The 19,230-nt window shown below is 37.5% G+C and overlaps 2 protein-coding genes across 9 annotated transcripts in view; both read right to left on the bottom strand.

Moving 5' to 3' along the window:
* Window positions 1-309: 309 nt before the first annotated feature.
* LOC125255755 (serine/threonine-protein kinase pim-3-like) lies at window positions 310-8,898 on the bottom strand. Of its 4 annotated transcripts, XM_048171230.1 has the most exons (13): window positions 7,146-8,898; window positions 6,467-6,751; window positions 6,085-6,375; window positions 5,703-5,993; window positions 5,465-5,547; window positions 5,293-5,343; window positions 4,814-5,186; window positions 4,453-4,632; window positions 4,265-4,360; window positions 3,959-4,042; window positions 2,292-2,536; window positions 923-2,178; window positions 310-636 (listed from the first exon to the last, which is right to left on the bottom strand). In XM_048171230.1, the coding sequence occupies exons 1-10, from the start codon at window positions 7,159-7,161 to the stop codon at window positions 4,026-4,028; spliced, it is 1,683 nt and encodes a 560-aa protein (XP_048027187.1). In that variant the 5' UTR covers window positions 7,162-8,898; the 3' UTR covers window positions 310-636; window positions 923-2,178; window positions 2,292-2,536; window positions 3,959-4,025. The 4 variants fall into 4 exon arrangements, with proteins under 4 accessions (XP_048027187.1, XP_048027191.1, XP_048027190.1 ...); XM_048171234.1 differs by lacking the exon at window positions 5,703-5,993; XM_048171233.1 differs by lacking the exons at window positions 4,265-4,360; window positions 4,453-4,632.
* A 3,437-nt stretch (window positions 8,899-12,335) lies between these two features.
* Window positions 12,336-19,230, bottom strand: part of kcnh4b (potassium voltage-gated channel, subfamily H (eag-related), member 4b) — a 39,160-nt gene continuing 32,265 nt past the window's right edge. For 3 of the 5 annotated variants that reach the window (XR_007181913.1, XR_007181915.1, XR_007181916.1), the window contains 5 exons: window positions 18,539-18,645; window positions 18,394-18,464; window positions 17,614-17,872; window positions 16,529-17,498; window positions 12,336-13,442 (listed from right to left, as the gene is read on the bottom strand). Coding sequence is in view for 1 of the 5 variants with exons in the window: in XM_048170773.1 (XP_048026730.1) it covers window positions 16,828-17,498; window positions 17,614-17,872; window positions 18,394-18,464; window positions 18,539-18,645 (1,108 nt within the window). In the remaining 4 variants the exon portion in view is untranslated. Of the gene's footprint in view, window positions 13,443-16,368; window positions 17,499-17,613; window positions 17,873-18,393; window positions 18,465-18,538; window positions 18,646-19,230 lie in introns of those variants that run through there. The other 2 variants (XR_007181914.1, XM_048170773.1) reach the window with 2 other exon arrangements.

The raw sequence follows: 19,230 nt of genomic DNA, 5'->3' as shown, positions 1-19,230 counted from the left end.
CACTGATTACTGTCAGACTTTCAAAATCCTTCATCACTTAAATTAAGATCATAATAGTTTAATTTTAAAGGGCACAGCCACCACAAAATCAGACTTTAGCATCTATTTTTACTTTGAGATCGTTCTGAGGTTAAAGGTTAGATTTCTGGATGAAATGATTTTTAAATTTCCAGAACTGGAATGAATTTTTATCACTTGCCATGATGGCAACTCTCAGACAGGTTGTAGCCTAAAGCTTTGAGTGGCAATGTGGATTGATGTAATTGGCAGGTGTGGTGCGCTGCAAATTCAAGCACGAAAGCCAATCAAAATTACAGTTACATTTATTTTGTAATTAAATTACGTAATGCCGTTACATGTAACTTTCATCCCCGACATTAAAACGCTATATAAAGATGACTTGTCTTGACTTTTAAAAACAAAGCAAAAATTCCTTTTTATAAACAAAGCAAATGTGGCTGTGATGACTTGATGACTTCTTTCCAGTCTTGAAGTCTCTCATGTTCTTGATCAGACGTGGACAGGCTCTGAGGTCTCTGGTGTGGCGGCTTGAGTTCCCTGTCAGGTTGGAGTTGGTCTTCAGGCTTTGGGTCTCGAGCTCAAGCCCTCCACCAAGGACAGTAAGTATGTTATTTCCTGTCCAATACAAAGATTATATGGACAAGTCAACTCATGAATGTTTTTTTAGAGCTGATTTACAACAGAATTGAATTCTGTTTGCATCACAGATTCTGCTATTTTCCTGTTTATTACTGTGAAGCCGCTTTGAAACAATCTGGATTGCATAAAGTGCTATATAAATGAAGGTGACTTGACTATAACAAGGACATTACAATGAACACAAATTTGAAAATCTCACTGCAAAGAATCCAGAATTAAAGACAAGTAATAATCTTACTCTGTCTGTTACATTTCCTCACACCTGAAATCACTGATCGAGTGAATCTCCTGAACTTCTCCAATCCAGATCATTTCTAATCCATTGATGTTGGATCCCGGGTTAGGCACTGGCTAATCAGATCACTGCATTCTGTACAAATTTTAATAAGAAGAGAGCTGGTTAGTCATGACCATGTGACTTGGCATCTATGAAAACAGCACCTAAAACATGATTAATATAACGTAAAATGTTCCTTCTCTTTCCTTTAAAAGTGAAGTATGTAGTTTCTGTGACACTAGTGACACCGAGCGGAATTACAAAATAAAGCACGTTTTCAAAAAACCTTGCAAACACCCCTTTCTCGCAACTTAAACATCACAAACACAGCTCTTACTGGTTCTTGTGAAGGCATGTTTCAGGTCCAATACTTTTGGCTGTGTTGCATTTGTCTTTGTGAAAATGTGTCTTTCTGAACGGGTGCGCGATGATGCTATATGGTATTAAAGCACGCTTTGTAGCACGTAGCATCACAATGTTCTGTTCACTTTGACGTGTTCATGACCCGTTTAATCTTTGAAGGTATACAGTAAATGCAGCGAATTTTGGTGTTCACCGCTGTAACTAAAGCTGAATTTCTTTTCCCATAGCTCCGCCTGCTACAGTATCCACAGCCCAAACTCTCACTACACATTGAGCTATATATAAAAAAACCTACATACTTCACCTTATGTACAGTATATAACCGTTTCTGTTATAACTGTTTCTGTGCAAAGCCTTTGCTTTGAATTTAAATTTTTACAAACTGTGCAGCTTAGAATAATATGATTAAAAAAAAGTGAGCAGGTGTAAAAGGAAGTTAAAGGTAATAGTCTGCACAGAATGCAGCCATTTGATCAGTGTCTTTCTGCATCCCGATCCTGAAGAGAGGATTCTTCTTGACAGGCTCCTTCTCCACAACTGGTTTAAGGTACCTAAGATCAGCAAAAAGTGTTCTGAAATGACAAGTTATGAACAGTTTTTAAATGCTATGTCAAATCTGTTCTGTATTGTATTTAGACATAAAACAAAAAGGTTTATTGTCTAAAATCAGGTTTAATGTCATCTCATAAGTTGTGGAGACAAGAGCACCCTCTCACAGCCACCAAGGAAGTGCTCTTTAGTCATCTTAGCATGTGGCAGGTTTACACGAGTGGCCTCTCCATCCCTCCAGTTCTTAGCGTCTTGTGAGGCTGGCCATTTCTGGTAGCATCTGGCACCAGGCTTGAGGCATCAATATTTGCATCTTGTGGTATTGCTGCCTGGGGATAAGTACATAGTTTTTTGTCCATAGTTAATTTCTTTGCCCCTTCTTTTTTATTGATGCTCCCTATCATTAACACCCCAATCACAGAGCTGCTTCATAAGGCCTCACCACTGCTAGGGCTTCCTGTCTCAGCCATTTCCATCTTAGCTGTTCCAGTCCCAGAGAGTCCTGTTAGTCTCAGTCAGAGCTGCCGCCCCAGATGTTCCTTCCACAAAAGTTCCTATCTTGGACAGCCTGGACTCCAAGCTACCCATCATGGTTGATGACGTCCTAGAGCTCCATGTCTTGGTCGTCCCAGAGGTTCCTGTATCAGTCAGAGCTGGTACTCTATGCCACCTCAGTCGCAGGGATCCCTGTTGAAGACATGTAATGTCTAATTGGTCAAACACAAGTTAGAGGAGTTCAAAATACTTAGAAGTCTGATGCAAATAATTGCCTTTTGAAATAACTTTTTGGAATAAAACCAAGGTGACATTTTTAACAGTGTACATTATTAAAATCAAAAGTTGTATCTGCTATTATTAATAGCTAACATGAACTAACAATGAACAGTTGTATTCTTATTAATTTACGTTAACAAAGAATAGTAACTACTGAATCAAGCTGTTGTTAGTTAATGTTAGCCTACTTAATTGCATTAACTAATGTTAACCAATGGGACCATATTGTAAAGTGTTACCTAATGTTCTTTATAGTTGTATTGCATTTTAATCTGTTTGAAACATTTGTTTGCTTTATACATTTTTTGCGTATTGTTTTACTGTATATTTCAATGTTCAGAGTTCTTTTTATTGTAAGAAAAAAGCTATTAATTCAATATGTGATACCATATAGGCTACCCTAATAAAATCTTCAGCAATCGTCATTAAATGAAAATTTGATATTGTCACATGCCTATATACAGAGTTTAAAGTAGGACTATAAATAATTACATAATTAAAAACAGTTTGAAGCAGAAATATTTAAAACCTTGTGTACATTTTGTATTCTCCTTATAATGTCTCTTTATATCCCCTTATTAATCTAAAACACGTTTGAAAAATTTGCATTGCGCCCCTAAAGTTTTTAATGCGCTCCTAAATTTTTCAACTTATGAGCACATGTGCTCCTTGGGAAAAAAGTAAGCGTCAAGCCCTGTATTTACAGTTTTCCCTATAAATTGTTTTATATACTGTTCTTCAGGTCTATAGGTTAATGTCAAGGTTAATGTTAAATCTCTAAATAATTCACAAATCATACTCTAGAGTTGTGTGCGGTCACAATCATGTTGCATTGTGATATATGAAGCTGTCTGAAGTGTACATACGAGTAGACTCACTCCCAAAGTCAAAATTGAGGGGTCGAGGGTCTGTCCATATGAACTTCCAAGCAACAAGCCGAAATAAAATAAGTCTAAGTATTTTGTAATCTTTTTTTTTCAATTACTGTTTATCTTAATTGTTTTAAGTAACAAAAATTTTTTATTTTTTATTTTTTTTTAATGGTTTTAGTTTTAGTTACCGATAATAACCCAGGTGCTCACTGCCCCCGGTTCCATATGGCAAACTACCTTATCATATGTTGATTATTGTTCTGAGCATAAAAAAATTCTTCATTGTTTTGGTGATTTGCATTCTATGTGTGTATTGCCACCTACTGGATTTAACTGACCTCTAAGATTTGTTATTCTGATTTTTCTTATTTCCTTGTCTAAATTTTCAAAAACGCATTATGCAAGTTTACACTCTGTCCCAAGTTTTCTACTCTAATTGGGGGGGAAATATACATTTTGCTACCTTAGACTCTGCCCAACTAGCCGATCTCTGACCCATCGGGGCTCCGGTTTCAGCTGGGGCTGCATGTTCATCCACACAGGGACCCTACCAGTGGAGAAGAGGATAAAATAACATATTTGTGGAGCGTCCATTAGTTCATGGTCCACTCCTCTTTTCCGTAGGTGCACAGGAAGCCGTCTCTGCAGGTCCTGTGTTACTCCTGATCACCCTATACAAATAATTAAAAACTTTTATCTAGGCTGATCCTAATAATCCAATCCAACCTATGACTGCTGTGCTTCAGATAAGTGTAACGTCACTGGCCACCTGTTCTGTGTAACCAGGGATGGCGTTCAATGTCATCTAAGCTGGGACGGTCTGCAACCTCTGCACTGAGACACCAGCTAATCAAATGACGGCACTCTGTTACACACAACACAGTACTTCCCTTCAGTTAACACAACAGAACAAACTTCTCTGTCTGGCTTTATCTCTGAATGTATGCTATCTCTTGCCTGTAGACAGCTCTCTGGGGAAGTGCAATCTGCTGTTAGAGGTGACCCTCCATGTGGCTCTGAAGGGTAAAAAACCACATAAGATCTTGTAGAGCGTCACCCCCACTGACCAAACAGTAGCCGGTCCTGCATGATAGTGGTGCTGGTGAAACCACTCAGGAGGAGCATACTGACGAGTGCCTGAGATACCCAAAAAGATCAAAAACATCCACTGAAAAGGTTCCAGTCCAAACTAAATGTAGCCCTGAGTCAATGTAGAGTTTCCTTTTGGTGGATAATCAAATGTTTAGAAAATATCCATGTATGAGAACATCATACAGAGTGAAGTAGTAAAAGCTTTCTTTCTGTAATGCAAACCAACCTGAAAACGATGTGTAGGCCGAGTCCTTTAGGAGGTCTCCACAACCAAAGTCCAGCAGCTTGATGTCATGTGAAGCTGTGGAAATCAGCAGGTTCTGTGGCTTGACGTCCCGGTGCAAGACTCCGCGGCTCTCGCAATGTTTCAGCGCAGTGATGAGCTGGACCAGCACTTTCTTGGCCAGGCTCTCGTCCAGACAGCCATTCTCCTCATAGAACCTCTGGAGATCTTGGCAAGGAACTGGCCGTTCCAGGATCATGATGTAATCAGTGGGACAGTCAAACCACTCCACGAGCTGCAGGACATTGGGGCAGGCAGGAGCGGAATTGACCCGGGTCATCAGTGCGACCTCCAGTGGCAGCAGACCCTGGCCTTCCTGCAATGACAAATGCTACATTACATCCAGGGCTGAATGCGGAAGTGTGCGTGTGTGCAAACCAATAAGATGTGAAACAGAACAACAGATTCACGCTGGAACTTACAACTTTCAGCCTCTTGTTCGTCCTGCCTTTAGAGACATACTTGATGGCAACCTGTAGACAGAAAGCACAGTAAATCACACCTGCCTCATTGTGACATATGACATTTACTAATATCAACTCTGAGAACACTTCTAAAGGCTGTTTGAATGAAGGAGGGAAGAAAATGTCTTACTGGCAGTCCATCAGACCTGCGGGTCCCAGCATACACAGAGCCAAATCCACCTTTCCCCAGCAATGGGCCCTTCGCATATGCTTCTGCGAAATATAAGATAACAAGATATGTCTTTTAGACATCACTCAAATAATTTTACTTTAATGCAGTTTTTACATCAAAGATTCTGAGAATATTTTACAATGACAAATCAATTAATAGTTGAGCCATAACTTCTTTAATATAAGCCTATTCTCACCTGTGCAAGACCGTTTGGCAGGTCTCTTATATGAGGTGGATGGATGTTCATCATCTGGGGCTTGCTGGATGCCGCTCTGCCACTTCCTCTTCCTGTCAGTCTGATCTGTTGACCCAGAAGAAGCCAACTCGGAAGGCAGAGGTGCTAAATATCCAGGTAGCTCTTGACTCAGTGGCTGGGTTAGGTTTGGCAGCAGTTCCTGATCATTGTTGTCAGCAGAGCCATGTGTCCCAACCTCCTGACTGGCCGTCTGGGTAAAAGTTGCACTGCTGGGTCTGGAGTGGCCTGAAGCTGAAATATTTCACAAATCAAATACTTAAAGCATCTATTAGTAAGGTAAGAATTGGCTAGGCTCACTTGTTTAATATAAGCCTATTCTGACCTGTGCAAGACCGTTTGTCAGGTCTCTTATATGAGGTGGATGGATGTCCATCATCTGGGGCTTGCTGGATGCCGCTCTGCCACTTCCTCTTCTTGTGAGCCCGATCTGTTGACACAGAAGAAGCCAACTCGGAAGGCAGAGGTGCTAAATAGCCAGGTAGCTCTTGACTCAGTGGCTGGGTTAGGTTTGGCAGCGGTTCCTGATCATTGTTGTCAGCAGAGCCATGTGTCCCAACCTCCTGACTGGCCGTCTGAGTAAAAGCTGCACTCCTGGTTCTGTAGCAGCCTAAAGCTGAAATATTTCACAAATCAAATACTTAAAGCGTCTATTAGTAGTGTAAGAATTGGCTAGGCTTACTTGTTTAATATAAGCCTATTCTGACCTGTGCAAGACCATTTGGCAGGTCTCTTATATGAGGTGGATGGATGTCCATCATCTGGAGCTTGCTGGCTGCCGCTCTGCCACTTCTTCTTCCTGTCAGTCTGATCTGTTGACACAGAAGAAGCCAACTCGGAAGGCAGAGGAGCTAAATAGCCAGGTAGCTCTTGACTCAGTGGCTGGTTTGGGTTTGGCAGCGGTTCCTGATCATTGACACCAAAGCCATGTGTCCCAACCTGACTGGCCGTCTGGGTGAAAGCTCCACTCCTGGATCTGGAGCGGCCTGAAGCTGAAATATTTCAGACATAAAATACTTAAACGCTCTGTTGGTAATGTTATACTGATAATAAATAATCAATTTCAGTGGTTACAACAAATTATTTTAAATTATATTTTTCAACTTTCTGTTGGGTTGTGAATTACAAATGAGAAAATCAGCAGTTTCCCCCATTATAATTGTGACAAGAATAAAAAAACTTTTTTGAATTTGCTTTTTAGAAAAGGCATGCAGTGTTTAATTTACAAGGAATAAAATACGTAATCATTTAGTTTTGAAAAAAATGGGTTCAAATGGATTAACTTGCACAAATTGATTGCACATTGATTAAGTCAAATAATGTAAAACATCTTACAACTGAACTTTAACATACCAATATAAACAAATGAAAAATTAAAACACTCACCTCGTCTTTCACCCATATGAGCCACCGAAAATCTCCTCCAAACTCCAAGAAAAAAATAAAATAAAAATAAAACTCAAAAAATAAAATAAAAGTGTCTCTTTCAAAGAGAAGAACGCCTTCAAAAATAAAACTATAAAACTCAAAGAAAATATCCTCCGAACTCCTTCAAAAATCACAATCTCAGCACAGAAAATACTCTCCAAAAGTCTCTTAAGTCGCCTTGTCTCTCAACCAACATAGCGATGGGTTCAAGTGTATATATTCAGTCAAAATTCATTACACGCGTCGCTATAGCAACTAAATTTCGAATTATGCATATGCACACCAGACGTCGGATATGCGAGTACAGATCAACATTTTTTACGTAAAATTATGTTTTTATATATGTTAAATTAAAGTAGTCGATAATATGAGCTTTTAGTGAATAATTATTCAAATTAAATAATATGTGATTAATTAACATTGTGTAAAATTAATAGAGAACCGACGTCACGCCTCGTTGCATGCCGGGGCGGCGCCGCCATTTTGACAGGATCGCCCTCTATTACTCGTACTGAAATTAATACGGATGCTTGTTTACCTTTTGTTTTGTTTTGTTTTTGCCATTAAGTGGAACGTTAACATTTTAATGGTATCGTTTGCAGGGAATATAAGCTATTTTATCGCGTCGCATGATCATTTTATTTATTTATTTTTTTCACTGAAGTTTTGTAGAATTTCGTTTACAATGTTGATCTGTTTACCGTGTCGCACGCTGGACGCTCACCACTGCTTCAGCCATCGTATGAATATCCAAATAAATCTATGTGATCAACACACTGAGAAAAGTCAATTCATTTATTTGTTGGAAACATTTAAATGATGCTTAAACGAGCATACTGAGTAGGCCTACAACTTGTCATTGTAATTCCCCTTTTCCATGATCACAGATGAGGAGAATCAGAGATTATGGGTCAAATTCAGCGGACAGACGGACACGAACACAATGTATTTTTATATTTATTTTAACAAATGACAACCACACTAAGCAATTTCATACCTTTATAAAACCGTTATGAAGAAAATGTATAAAATGCTTGCATTTTAAGTGATACTGAAAGTTTATATTTTGGTCTCATCCGTTTTTCTGCATGTGCTTTATTTGTAAATAGAATTTGGTCTCTTTAATATCAGTCTAAGTGCATTAAGCCTTTTCTTGAGAGGAAACCGTTTTTATAAACGTGTTGCGTTCATATTTTGGGCTCATTTGCGTATCTCCACGCAGTATGCTTTAATAAATATGTACAGAATTGTTTGTTTGTCACATGAAGCGTTTTTCTAAGCATTTGAATGTCCCCGTCAAGTTCTGCTAATTCACGAGCACAAGTGAGAGTCAGACTTGCAAAGGTAATGTTAATTATTAAACCAAACGAAATCAAAACGTTCAAAAACACTTAGCAATGCCATTCTTTTATTGAGTGATAAGCAGTGGGTTTAATCAGTGCCATTAATAATAGATTTGCCATCCGGCGTCTTCTCGTCATCTCCTCGACCTGCTTCCCTTGGTGTTTTTACACGTAGAAAAGGCGAAAAAACGTTTTACACTGTCTTGTTTTCTCTCAGAACGATGATCTGAGTTACTATCACAATTATCGATGCAGCATTAATGACATACAATGGTGACATTTTTCACAATCATGACAGAAAACAAATTACTGCACTAAACTCAATAACGGAAAGGCTGCGCGATCCTGTCAAGATGGCGAATAAACAAAGAAGTTACCCATAACTCAATGCGGCGTGACGTCAGATTCGTATATTAGGATTAGATTTATATCCATAATCTGACAAATTATTGAACCATCCAAATTCTGCTCACTTACTTCGCTTACGGACTATGATAAATAATTACGATTTTGGAAATGAAACAATAATTCCACGAATTATATATTTTTTTCAAGAAATAGTAGCTAATAATTCTGGGTAGCCTATTCAGATCACATGACGTTTCGTAACGGCCCTAAACTCTAAAATCTGTTGTTCATAACTTAAACATATATTAAGAAACTAAGTTAATCCCGTCCGAATATTGCTTATGATCACCAATGTAACGTTAATGTATAACGTTACATGGAGAACCTCATCTCAGGTCTACTCTGGATGTGTAGAGGAACGTCATCCTCGACTCCTTCATTATATGGACTTTTTCGTTTTGTGATGCTTTATTCATTTGGATTTCATCGATATTTTGGATAAATGTGAAGGTTTCTCTTCACCAACCTCTACTGTAACACGGTCAGCAGCTGCCTGGAACTACTTTATCAGTGTGTTTCCCTGAAAATAATACGTTAAACCGTTCATCAACCAATCAGATTCAAGGATTTAAACTTGATTATGACTGCGTCCGTAAACTGAAAAATGCTGCCTCCGCAGGCAGGATAAAGAGGTACTGTAGGAAGGTAACAAGGCACGTCCGACTCCAAAGATCGTGCCACATCCTGTCTCATGAGACACCTTCATCTGATGGATATCTGAAGGCAGCATAGATGTATTCGCTGCCTTCGCTAGGCTGTTGAGTTAAAAAAAATGCAGATGGCATCTGAAATTTGAGGTTGGTGGGCAGTTTGTGTGTAGCCTACAAGTGTGCATTTTGACCAACTTTCCCCTCTTTTGATGACATTTCTAGAGAGAAGTTAGTATTGTTGTAATTAAACATTCAATTTACCATCTTTGCAATTCAATAAGTAATCAGCTGTTTCCTTACAAACAATTAATATAGGCCTATACTGAACTCTGCATATTGAAGCCTCTCCTTCAATGACATCCATTAAAAAAGACAATCCCTGTTCTCAATCCTAAAGCACCTGAAAATTGAAAATCATAGCCCAGAATATCATGTCATAATGACAAAATTATACCCCAGCACTATAATTTTATGATGATAAAATCTCCATACCTATTTCATCAGCATATTAGCAAATGTTTCTCATTGAGTGCAGTGGGTTTACCAGCAGTAGCAATAAAGATGCCAGAGGGCAATTTTGGCAAAAGTCTTGGATATGTGGCATTTATCATACACATACACCTACATAGTGTTGAAAAAGTGCTAGAACATAATCATAACCTGCCAAAATGCGTATATATTCAAGCATATTATAACATTTGATAAATGCCTGTTCTGACCCACCTCGGTTACTTTGGTTCTTTGTAAATGAAAAGACATCAGAGCAACCCGAGACTTAGTTTTTGTCAGGATACTGCATTTTCATGATTTATATTTTTATAATTTATATACTTTATGCATTTAAAATAACATTAATTTCATAATATTATGCTATTATTTTGTATGTATGTTTGCCACATTTGGGCAACATAAAAATGTCTGTGTTAATAATGTCAGATGCAGCTTCTGTTTCACATTTGCAGTGAAAGTGTAAATGGCTTTTGTTGATGTTCATACAATTTTATGATTGGTAACAGCCTAGTATCTCATTCATATGTCTTATATTCATTGATTAAATTTGACAAATGACAACAGTGATACATTTAATAAGGTGATTATAAAAATTCCATAAAATTCATTTCCAGTGGGGAAAATATTGCCCCTTAATGCTAAAGTTAATTTCTGACCCTACCCAGGACAGGCCAGGATTTCTTCCTGTGCCACAATCCAGGCATGTTTGTCATGTGGAAATGGAAAGCTGAGAAAAAGATATTTAGAACACACTAAGGGAAAAAGTGTTTTATTGGAATCCTCATAATTTAATATAATTCCATGCACAAAAACAAAGCAAATTTACAATCGGAATAACAGTTGCCATGCAAAAAATGTGGTAAAATGAGAACAACTACCATTTTATACAAGGTGTAAATGAGAGCAATGAAACAGTTTGACAGTTTTAGAAACCATCTCTTGATTGTTAATCAATAAAAGCATGATCAGTCCTCTACAGAACGATAAAAATCTGTATTTCGTATCCAGTGTCATAGTTTTTATGAGTAAAAAAATACATTTAAACAAATGTTGAATCAGGTTTGAACCCAGTCTGCCACCGCAATGCTACTTTTATGACCACTCAAATGTGTGAAGAGTAAAGGATCAATCAAATAAAAGTTATTAATTACAAAGGTGTCATTTGTTAACATTATTTATACTGTACCAGGCCTGATTTGTACATTTACATAATCTTTACAAAACTATTAAACTTAAGTTCAAAACCTAACATAATACAAAATTGAATAAGACAGCAATTTGCTACATTTTACAGTAATTTTGCAGTAATATACGGTGTATATATGTCGTTCCCTCGACATAGGATCTCAAGGGCCCGACTTTACATCGCGCGGCCACGACATGATGTCATTACCTCGAAAAAATGATCTTGTGGCGACTTATGACGTTCCCACGAATTAATATCTAAGTGAACCGAACACGTCCCCTCCTGGTCACCACAGTAATACAATGTTGAAATATATTCTAAATCTTAAAAAATGAAATACTATCAAAACAATTAGATGAAGCTGAACACCTACACAGGTGTTAGTCTTACAATTTCATTACCATTTATATAAAAGGAGAAATCTTAGGAATAATTTTGTACTGTAATGTAAACATGGATAATGTAGCAAACTACAGTGAATTAGAAACAATAGAGAGTGTCATTCTTGTTTTGTAAACACATTTTACAAAAGAAAACCGTGTACTGCTCCTGATATTAGTGTTTTTAGCTCTTTGTTTTATGAGTGACAAAGTGTTTGTTGGTTGACAAACTTTGCTAGTGCTATGGAAGAATAGCTTGATTTGAGACTCAAATGTAGTGTTTTGGTAGTTTTAGTGCATTTTGAATGTGAATTTACTGCTGTGCCAAGCTGAAAGTTGGTTATGATAACTGTGTGAAGAGTTTTGAAAAAGTGACCCAAGAATTGAGAAACAACAAATAATAATGTACTTATTGTGTTCATATTGTATTGCAAAACATTTTTGCTGCTATTGAGGTGGGATACGAGTAAGGTTAGGGACAGGTTTGGTGGTATGGGTAGGTTTAAGGGTGGGTTAAGGTGTAAAGGATGGGTCAACAGTGTAATTAAAGAGATATAATAACAGAAATTAATTACAGATGTAATTACATGCAGGTATTTTAAAAATATAAGTACAATAAACATATGTACACAATAAGTGCATTGTATCAAATGATTAATTTAAATGTACGGTAAGTACATAGTAGTTATGGCCACCTAATATAAAGTGGGACCACATTTATTAATCTTAACAAATAATGCTAACAAATACAACATTTAATTTAAAAATGTATTAGTAAATGTTGAAATTAACATTGATAAATGCTGTTGAATATTATTCATTCTTAGTTAATGTTAACTAATGTAGTTAACTAATGTTAACAAATGAAACCTAATTGTAAAGTGTTACCACACAAACTATAATTACATACGAGAGTCATGTGTGTGCAGGTTCATGTTGCATAAAGTGCAATCCATTAAATTCTAATAACTCCTAATCATATATTGTGCAAATGAAAATCAACCCTGAGTCTCATTAATCCAAAATTAAGTATTAAATTCAGTTATTTAGTGCAATAGAGTACTACTGGAATTAAAGCATCATGTTTTACGGAATTCCAACATGCAGTATTCACAGATTTAGCAATGGCAGCATTACTCAGCATATTTTAATAATGCATAACTTATTAATAAGCTTTGCTAAACTGTCATGCAGTATATTTTTTTCATTGCCGATTGTGCATATAGGTTTCAAAGTGACTTTTTCTGAATTTAACACAGAATAATCCTTTTGTGGATATATTCTGGGCTTGTAATTTTTATCAGAACATGTCTTCCAGTACTACATGGTCATCTGATTGAAATATTAAAAATGAGGGTGGTCTGTCATGGGCATAGATTATAGCAGTATGTTGGAACAGTGTGCTGCCAAAACTGTTCTTATGTCCCATCTGAGTAAACAGTCAAGCTGTACATGGGAAGAGATGATAAAGTTTATAAAAGCTCAGTCCTAGATGTACAGAATATTCATTCAACATTTCAGAATACATTTTCTTTAGGAAAAAGAATGATGTCAGGAACATACAAATAGAGAACAAAACCTATACCTTCCAAAACATAGTATCATAGTTTAATGAAAGTGATTCTTGAATTCTCTGAATTCCACAACTGATTCATGAACATCTAGACAAAACAGTCATTTTTAGTAGAGATGCTCTCCATTTAATGATATAATTCACATGTGCCTTTGCATAGTTTCACAGTTTTTGAGAAAGGGATGGAACACCAGGAACCATGTTTCTGAAAGGATAAAGCAGTTTTCAGATTATTTTTTAGCCCATTGTGATGAATGTGCTCAGATAATGGAAAATGAACTCATATTTATGTACAGTCTGCAAATTAGAACTTCTTATTGAAAAATATTCATTAGAAAAGACCTTTTGAGAATACTGGTAAATCATTTCTGGAAATGTCTACACTGTTTACAGCCTAGGTCTTCAACCCTGCTCCTGGAGACCCAAGTTGTGTTCAAAATCACCCCCATACCCTCATTCACTATTTCCTAAATGAGTCCACTAATATAGTCCACTTGAGGGAAAGAATGAAAACGAGTGAGTGAATTCTGACACTGAGTGTGCCGGAAGGACTGCCGCTCCAGTAGTAGCTAATACAAACATTTATCTTGAACTCTGTCAAGGAAACTAGCATGTATAAACCTTAATTAAACAATTTAATAATCTATTTATTTATTTATTTTTGGCGTTTTTGTCTTTATTATGATAGGACAGTGATTAGACAGGAAGCGAAGTGGGAGAGAGAGAGGGGGACGGGATCGGGAAAGGACCATGAGGTGGGACTTGAACTTGGGTCGCCCGAAGCGCATTGGCGCTACATGTCGGTGCGCTGCCCATGAGGCCATTGGCGCCGACTTTAATAATCAATTTAAAAGGAATTTATACCTGCATGATATTGCGCTGTACCCACATTGGACCAGCGGTTTGGAAAATGGATGGATGATTCAACAGCAGGCGCAATCTTCTGGTGAAACTTGGGAATTCATTTGGCGTGATCCTCACAGTGCATTATGGGTATTCTCTAGCCGCTGAGTGTACATCGGTTGTACACTCGTTATTGCGGCACATTATGGGATTGAATGAGTTGCACTCGATAATGTCCACTGTGCTTTTTGGCTGTCCCCTCAAATAATGCCCTATTTAAGGGTGTAGAGGGCGATTTCAGACACAGCTCCACTTTCCTGCAGAGTTCAGCTCCAACCTTAATCAAACACACCTGAACCAGCTAATCAAGCTCTTCAGGGTTGCTTGAAAAATCACACGCAGTGTGATGAAGCAGGTTGGATAAAAACTTTGCAGAACAGTGGGCATCCAGGAGCAAGTTTGAAGATTTAGGATTTACAGGAAGGCCTGTGACTCGGAAGGCAAAAAAATGTAAAATAGGACACATAGCAAACATGGTTGAGCTTCCGTTTACCATATTTGATGTGCTGTATACAGTATGAGCGTTGATCAATTTTTATATGTGAATAAATGTATAAATTAATTAATTTTTTTTTTTATCGTATTGTGTCCCGTTTTTCGTGTTTTTTTTTAAGCTTTGATTGTGTTTATAGTGTGCAATATAACATGTGTTCATGTTTCGCGTGTAAAAAAAACACAGTATTTTTAATTTACTTATCTGTATACCGCTGTTTCCACTGTCATAAAAACGGGCTGATGACTTCCTTGTTCTATGAAGTCCCTCCTTCAGAAATACGTAACGAGTTCTGATTGTGCCAGCGGTTCCTGTGTTGTGATTCGACAGCAGCTTAGCGAACCTTGCCCGGAAAGGTCATGCCTCTTACCATAACGTGGAGATGCACGCGCTCAGTGTTATTGTAAACATGTCTTTAATTTTACCCTATCAATTTGAGCCTGAATCAGACCCGGTGATTGGACTGCTGGATGAAAATAACAGCGTTTCGACGACATGGCGACAAACACACTCTACAAACGCAACTCTTGTGTATTCCTGTGGGCGGAGGTTAGTCAAAAAACTGTTTTAGTGACGTCATTAAAGAAGGAAGTAGAGGGATGTAGTCCAAACTGGCTGTTCGATGTAGGCGACTTCTGTTAAATAAAATATCTCGCTTGGCATTGAACTTTGAGCTTTAAAATTTTACAGATTTTATTTATATTCTAACAACAACATTACACACTAACTAAAGTTTGAAACATGGGATCACGAAGAACGGAACCTTTAAATCACTCATAAATACCACTCATTCATATGGATTACTTTTGCTGCATCTTCATGAACAGTTTGAACCTTGAAATTTTTGGCTTTGGCTTTAAGTAGTAAAATATCTTCATTTGTGATCCAAAGATCTTGATAAGTCTTGTAGATTTGTAATGATATGGGTCAGTAAATCATGACAGAAGTTTCATAGAATGTGATAGAATTTTCACAGAATTATATGTGATGCACATTCATTTGATGTAGGTAGGTACATCTCATTAACCCTTAAATGCATGAATGTTTCGCCAATAATTATTACATATTCGGGTCTTAAGCAAACCAGATCTATATCTAACACAGATGGATCTCTACCTGTCGCAATAATATAAAACTCTCCTGATATTAGAGTAACAATTACATAAGAATAAAATAACGTATATTTTGTTACCTTTTGGAGCTTGGAAGGGCAGATTTTTATACCATCATCACTGTTCTCATCAGAGCTCATTTCCCAGTATATTCAGAATCTGGCTCATATTTGCAGTCTCAAACATATTCTCAAAACTATTATTTTCAACACCTTCAAAATTAATATTTTAATTTCTGACAGCTTCTTCACCAGATCCACCATCAAGTGACAGTAACGCTAATATTTGATTGCGTTCAGTACTTGCTCTGCAGTAAATCGCTGAGCCATTTTAAGTTTTGCTGATGATACTTCCTATTCATTTGTTTTCTGCCTGCAGTAACTATGAGTGAAACTTCACTTCATCAGTGTGTATCATACATTCCCACTTTGTTGAATAAAGGTAAATTGCATTTATTCAGTCATCAATGATTCAATTATTGTTACACTGTTACACACCTCTGGTCATTAGCGACCCTATACAATTTTACAAAAAATGAATGGGAAAACAGGCATTCTTTTATCATTTTGTTTTAATTTTATATGGTTTATAATGATTTTATTGAGGAATACTAAGAAGGTTGATGTTTAACTTTAAAAAATGAATGAGGAGGAGGGAAGTGAATGACGTCCCGGGTCACTAAAGACCCGAGGTATGCATTTAAGGGTTAACATTGATAATGGCTTTATTTATTGTGTGTGTGTCAGTTGTGTGAGTAATTGTAGTTTTGAAAACAAAACTTACTTGGCAAGGACATCCGGCCCCCAGATTCATAAAACCATTTTGTAGTTTTATGTTTGAGATCAGCAGGTTTTAGAGGCTGGTGCGGAGACAGTTTTTCAACACCTGAACTGCCTTTTCTGCAGTACAACAGGAAAAGGTTCCTGATGATGATTAACTGCTGTGCTGCTAGTTCGCATTTAATCATACTCATGAAGTTATGAAATTCACAATGAAAGGACAGTTGTGTCAATCGAAATTCAAATTGAAAGTTTGGTTGCAGAATCTGTTTGTGTTGCCTTGATTTTAGTCTTTCCTCATTATCATTCCATAAGATCCAGGCACCATGTGCTCTCTGAGCTCTCAGATTGGCTTTGAAGTCCTACACTGGATCCACTAGACCTGCTCTCTGATGTCTCACCGTCTTGGCCCAGCCTTTGATTACCCAGTAAGCGCTCCCGACTGGTGTGCTCTATCTCAGTTGACTCATCCAATTCCTTTGGAGAGAGTGGAGAATTCTCTGGTAGGAAAGTGGAAGGGTCCACATTCTGGTTCTTACTGAGGGCCACTTCTGGAGTCCTGTGTACCTCACCCAGGGTTGGAGTGGAGTAGGAAAACGCTGGTTCTGTGGAAAGGTGAAGATGTGAATACGAGCTAGGCGTGACCTTGCAGGACAAAGAGGAACCGCCCAAGTTTTGTGATAAAAATGTATGCAAAACAGGCTGTGATTGGTTGATATTGGCATGACCTCCAGCACAAATGCCCAGTGATAAGCCCTCTGCTCGGGGGCCTTCTCCAGGTGTTGGCCCCTGGGTTCCTGGGCTGATGCTAAGGAGAGTGGAGCCAGTGGAGAAGTGATGGGGGCTGACTGAGGAATGGATGGAGCTCCAGTCATGGGAACAGGGGTCATTTGCTGTGACAGGACAGTGTTGATTTGACTCATGCTGGTGAAGGTGTCCCTGTTTCTCAGTGTGCTGAGCAAAACCAGATCCACCTGCACATACCAGAGAAACACTTTAATCGGAATGATGCCAAAGTCTCTTTACAAAGCAAACTTGTATAGAGAAATGCAAATGGTTTCATCAATGATTTTGAGTTTTTGGTCATACCAGCTCTGCTATGACTCCATGATGTGGACCCCAGGTGATTCTCAGGGACAACATGGTCTTTGTGCTGCATGTGGATGCTGGAACCCAAGATGTAGGCCGGAGACATACTGACAGAAGAATTTGACATCATATGGACTCCATAGGGACAGGAGGACAAAGGTGCTGCGTAATGACGAACGGCTATCTGTGCTTGCAGCAGGTGCATTATGTGATGCAGATCCTTTGTTAGAATTGACACTTCCTCTTTCAGATTGCCCATCTGGAGAGAGTTATAGAGAAATTGTATAGAAATATAATAAAAAGTATTAGATTTACACAGTAATATTTTCATGAACTATTAAAAGAATAGGTTGTTCCAAACTTTTAGGAATTTCTTTCTTCTGCTGAACACAAAAGAAGATATTTTGAAGAATATGGGTAACCAAACAGTTAACGGGCCCCATTGACTTCCATGATATGGAAAAAAAAATACTATGGAAGTCAATGGCACCCATCGACTGTTTGGTTACCAATCTTCTACAAAATATCTTATTTTGTGTTCAGCAGAAGAAATTCATACAGGTTTGGAACAACTTAAAGTTGAGGGTGAGTTTTCATTTTTGAGTGAACTATCTCTTTAATTTGAATTGTTAATATATAATATGTTTGTAACCTAATGTGTGTACTAATTTGAGCATTTGAGTGCACCTCATGTCAGTTCCAATTATTGAGCTTGTAAGTAGAAATATTTTAGAAGGATTTAATATCTTTGTGTTTAGGAATGATAGAATGTCAGTGCACCTTCTTGTTGAGTTGGGAAATGGTCTCTCTCACTTCTTTTGTCTCCTGAAGCAGTGAAGCATGACCAGACCCTGCAATACAACAAAGAAGCAATGACACAAATGATCTATATGTTAATTAGATACTAAGACTAAAATATCCTTACCGTCCAGTGTCTTACTACCCAGTGATGTCACTGTGCTAGTTTTGGTAGTTTTGTCCTCGACATTGAAATGAAAAACATGTCCGTTGTCCTCAATTCCATCTACAACTCTATAAAAAGTTGGTTACAGAAACTGTTATTCACAAATATTAATCATACAAAAAAAAAACTTTAATTTCCTTTAAAGTTAAAGTTAACTTGTAATTATTGAATAAAACTGACTCATTTAATTTTCAAATAATTCTGGAGTCTTTGGTTAGATTTTTCAGGGGTGTTTGAGTATAGGGTTGGGCATAAACTTAGCAGGACAGTGGACTTTAAGGGCCAGAGTTGCCCAGCACTGATCAAATACCATTAAATACCGCATCAAATCAGAGTTGGAGTTTTGTGTCTTTATGCAGATATTGACCAACTTTTTCCAAACCTTTTCTTTACACAGTTGACAACAGCAGTTTATGTGGGCTAAACTGTAGATCATTTTCCATTGCTTTGACCCAAAATACATTTAATAACTACATCTTTTAAATTACATGAATTCTTTTAAACTCAAGTTCATAATACAAACCTGAACAAGACAGCAATTTACTATACATTTAAGAAGATACAGGCTAAAACACTGTTTTTTCAATTTTAAGATTTTGGGCTTTGTGGCTTTTAATAAAGTGTTTTTTCAGACTAGTGGTAAGAAAACATCC

The sequence above is a fragment of the Megalobrama amblycephala genome, linkage group LG20, assembly GCF_018812025.1.
Source record: "Megalobrama amblycephala isolate DHTTF-2021 linkage group LG20, ASM1881202v1, whole genome shotgun sequence".
NCBI classification, from domain to species: Eukaryota; Metazoa; Chordata; class Actinopteri; order Cypriniformes; family Xenocyprididae; genus Megalobrama; species Megalobrama amblycephala.
Note: the sequence above shows the minus strand (reverse complement) of the source record. Positions and strands in the feature narration are given on the sequence as shown.

What these genes read in the sequence shown, in the direction of transcription:
- LOC125255755 (XM_048171230.1), bottom strand. An exon ending in TGCCAAATGGTCTTGCACAG is followed by an intron (nt 6,376 to 6,466) that starts GTCAGAATAGGC and finishes GAAATATTTCAG; the next exon opens with CTTTAGGCTGCTACAGAACC. An exon ending in CCCCAGAGAGCTGTCTACAG is followed by an intron (nt 4,361 to 4,452) that starts GCAAGAGATAGC and finishes TGTGTGTAACAG; the next exon opens with AGTGCCGTCATTTGATTAGC.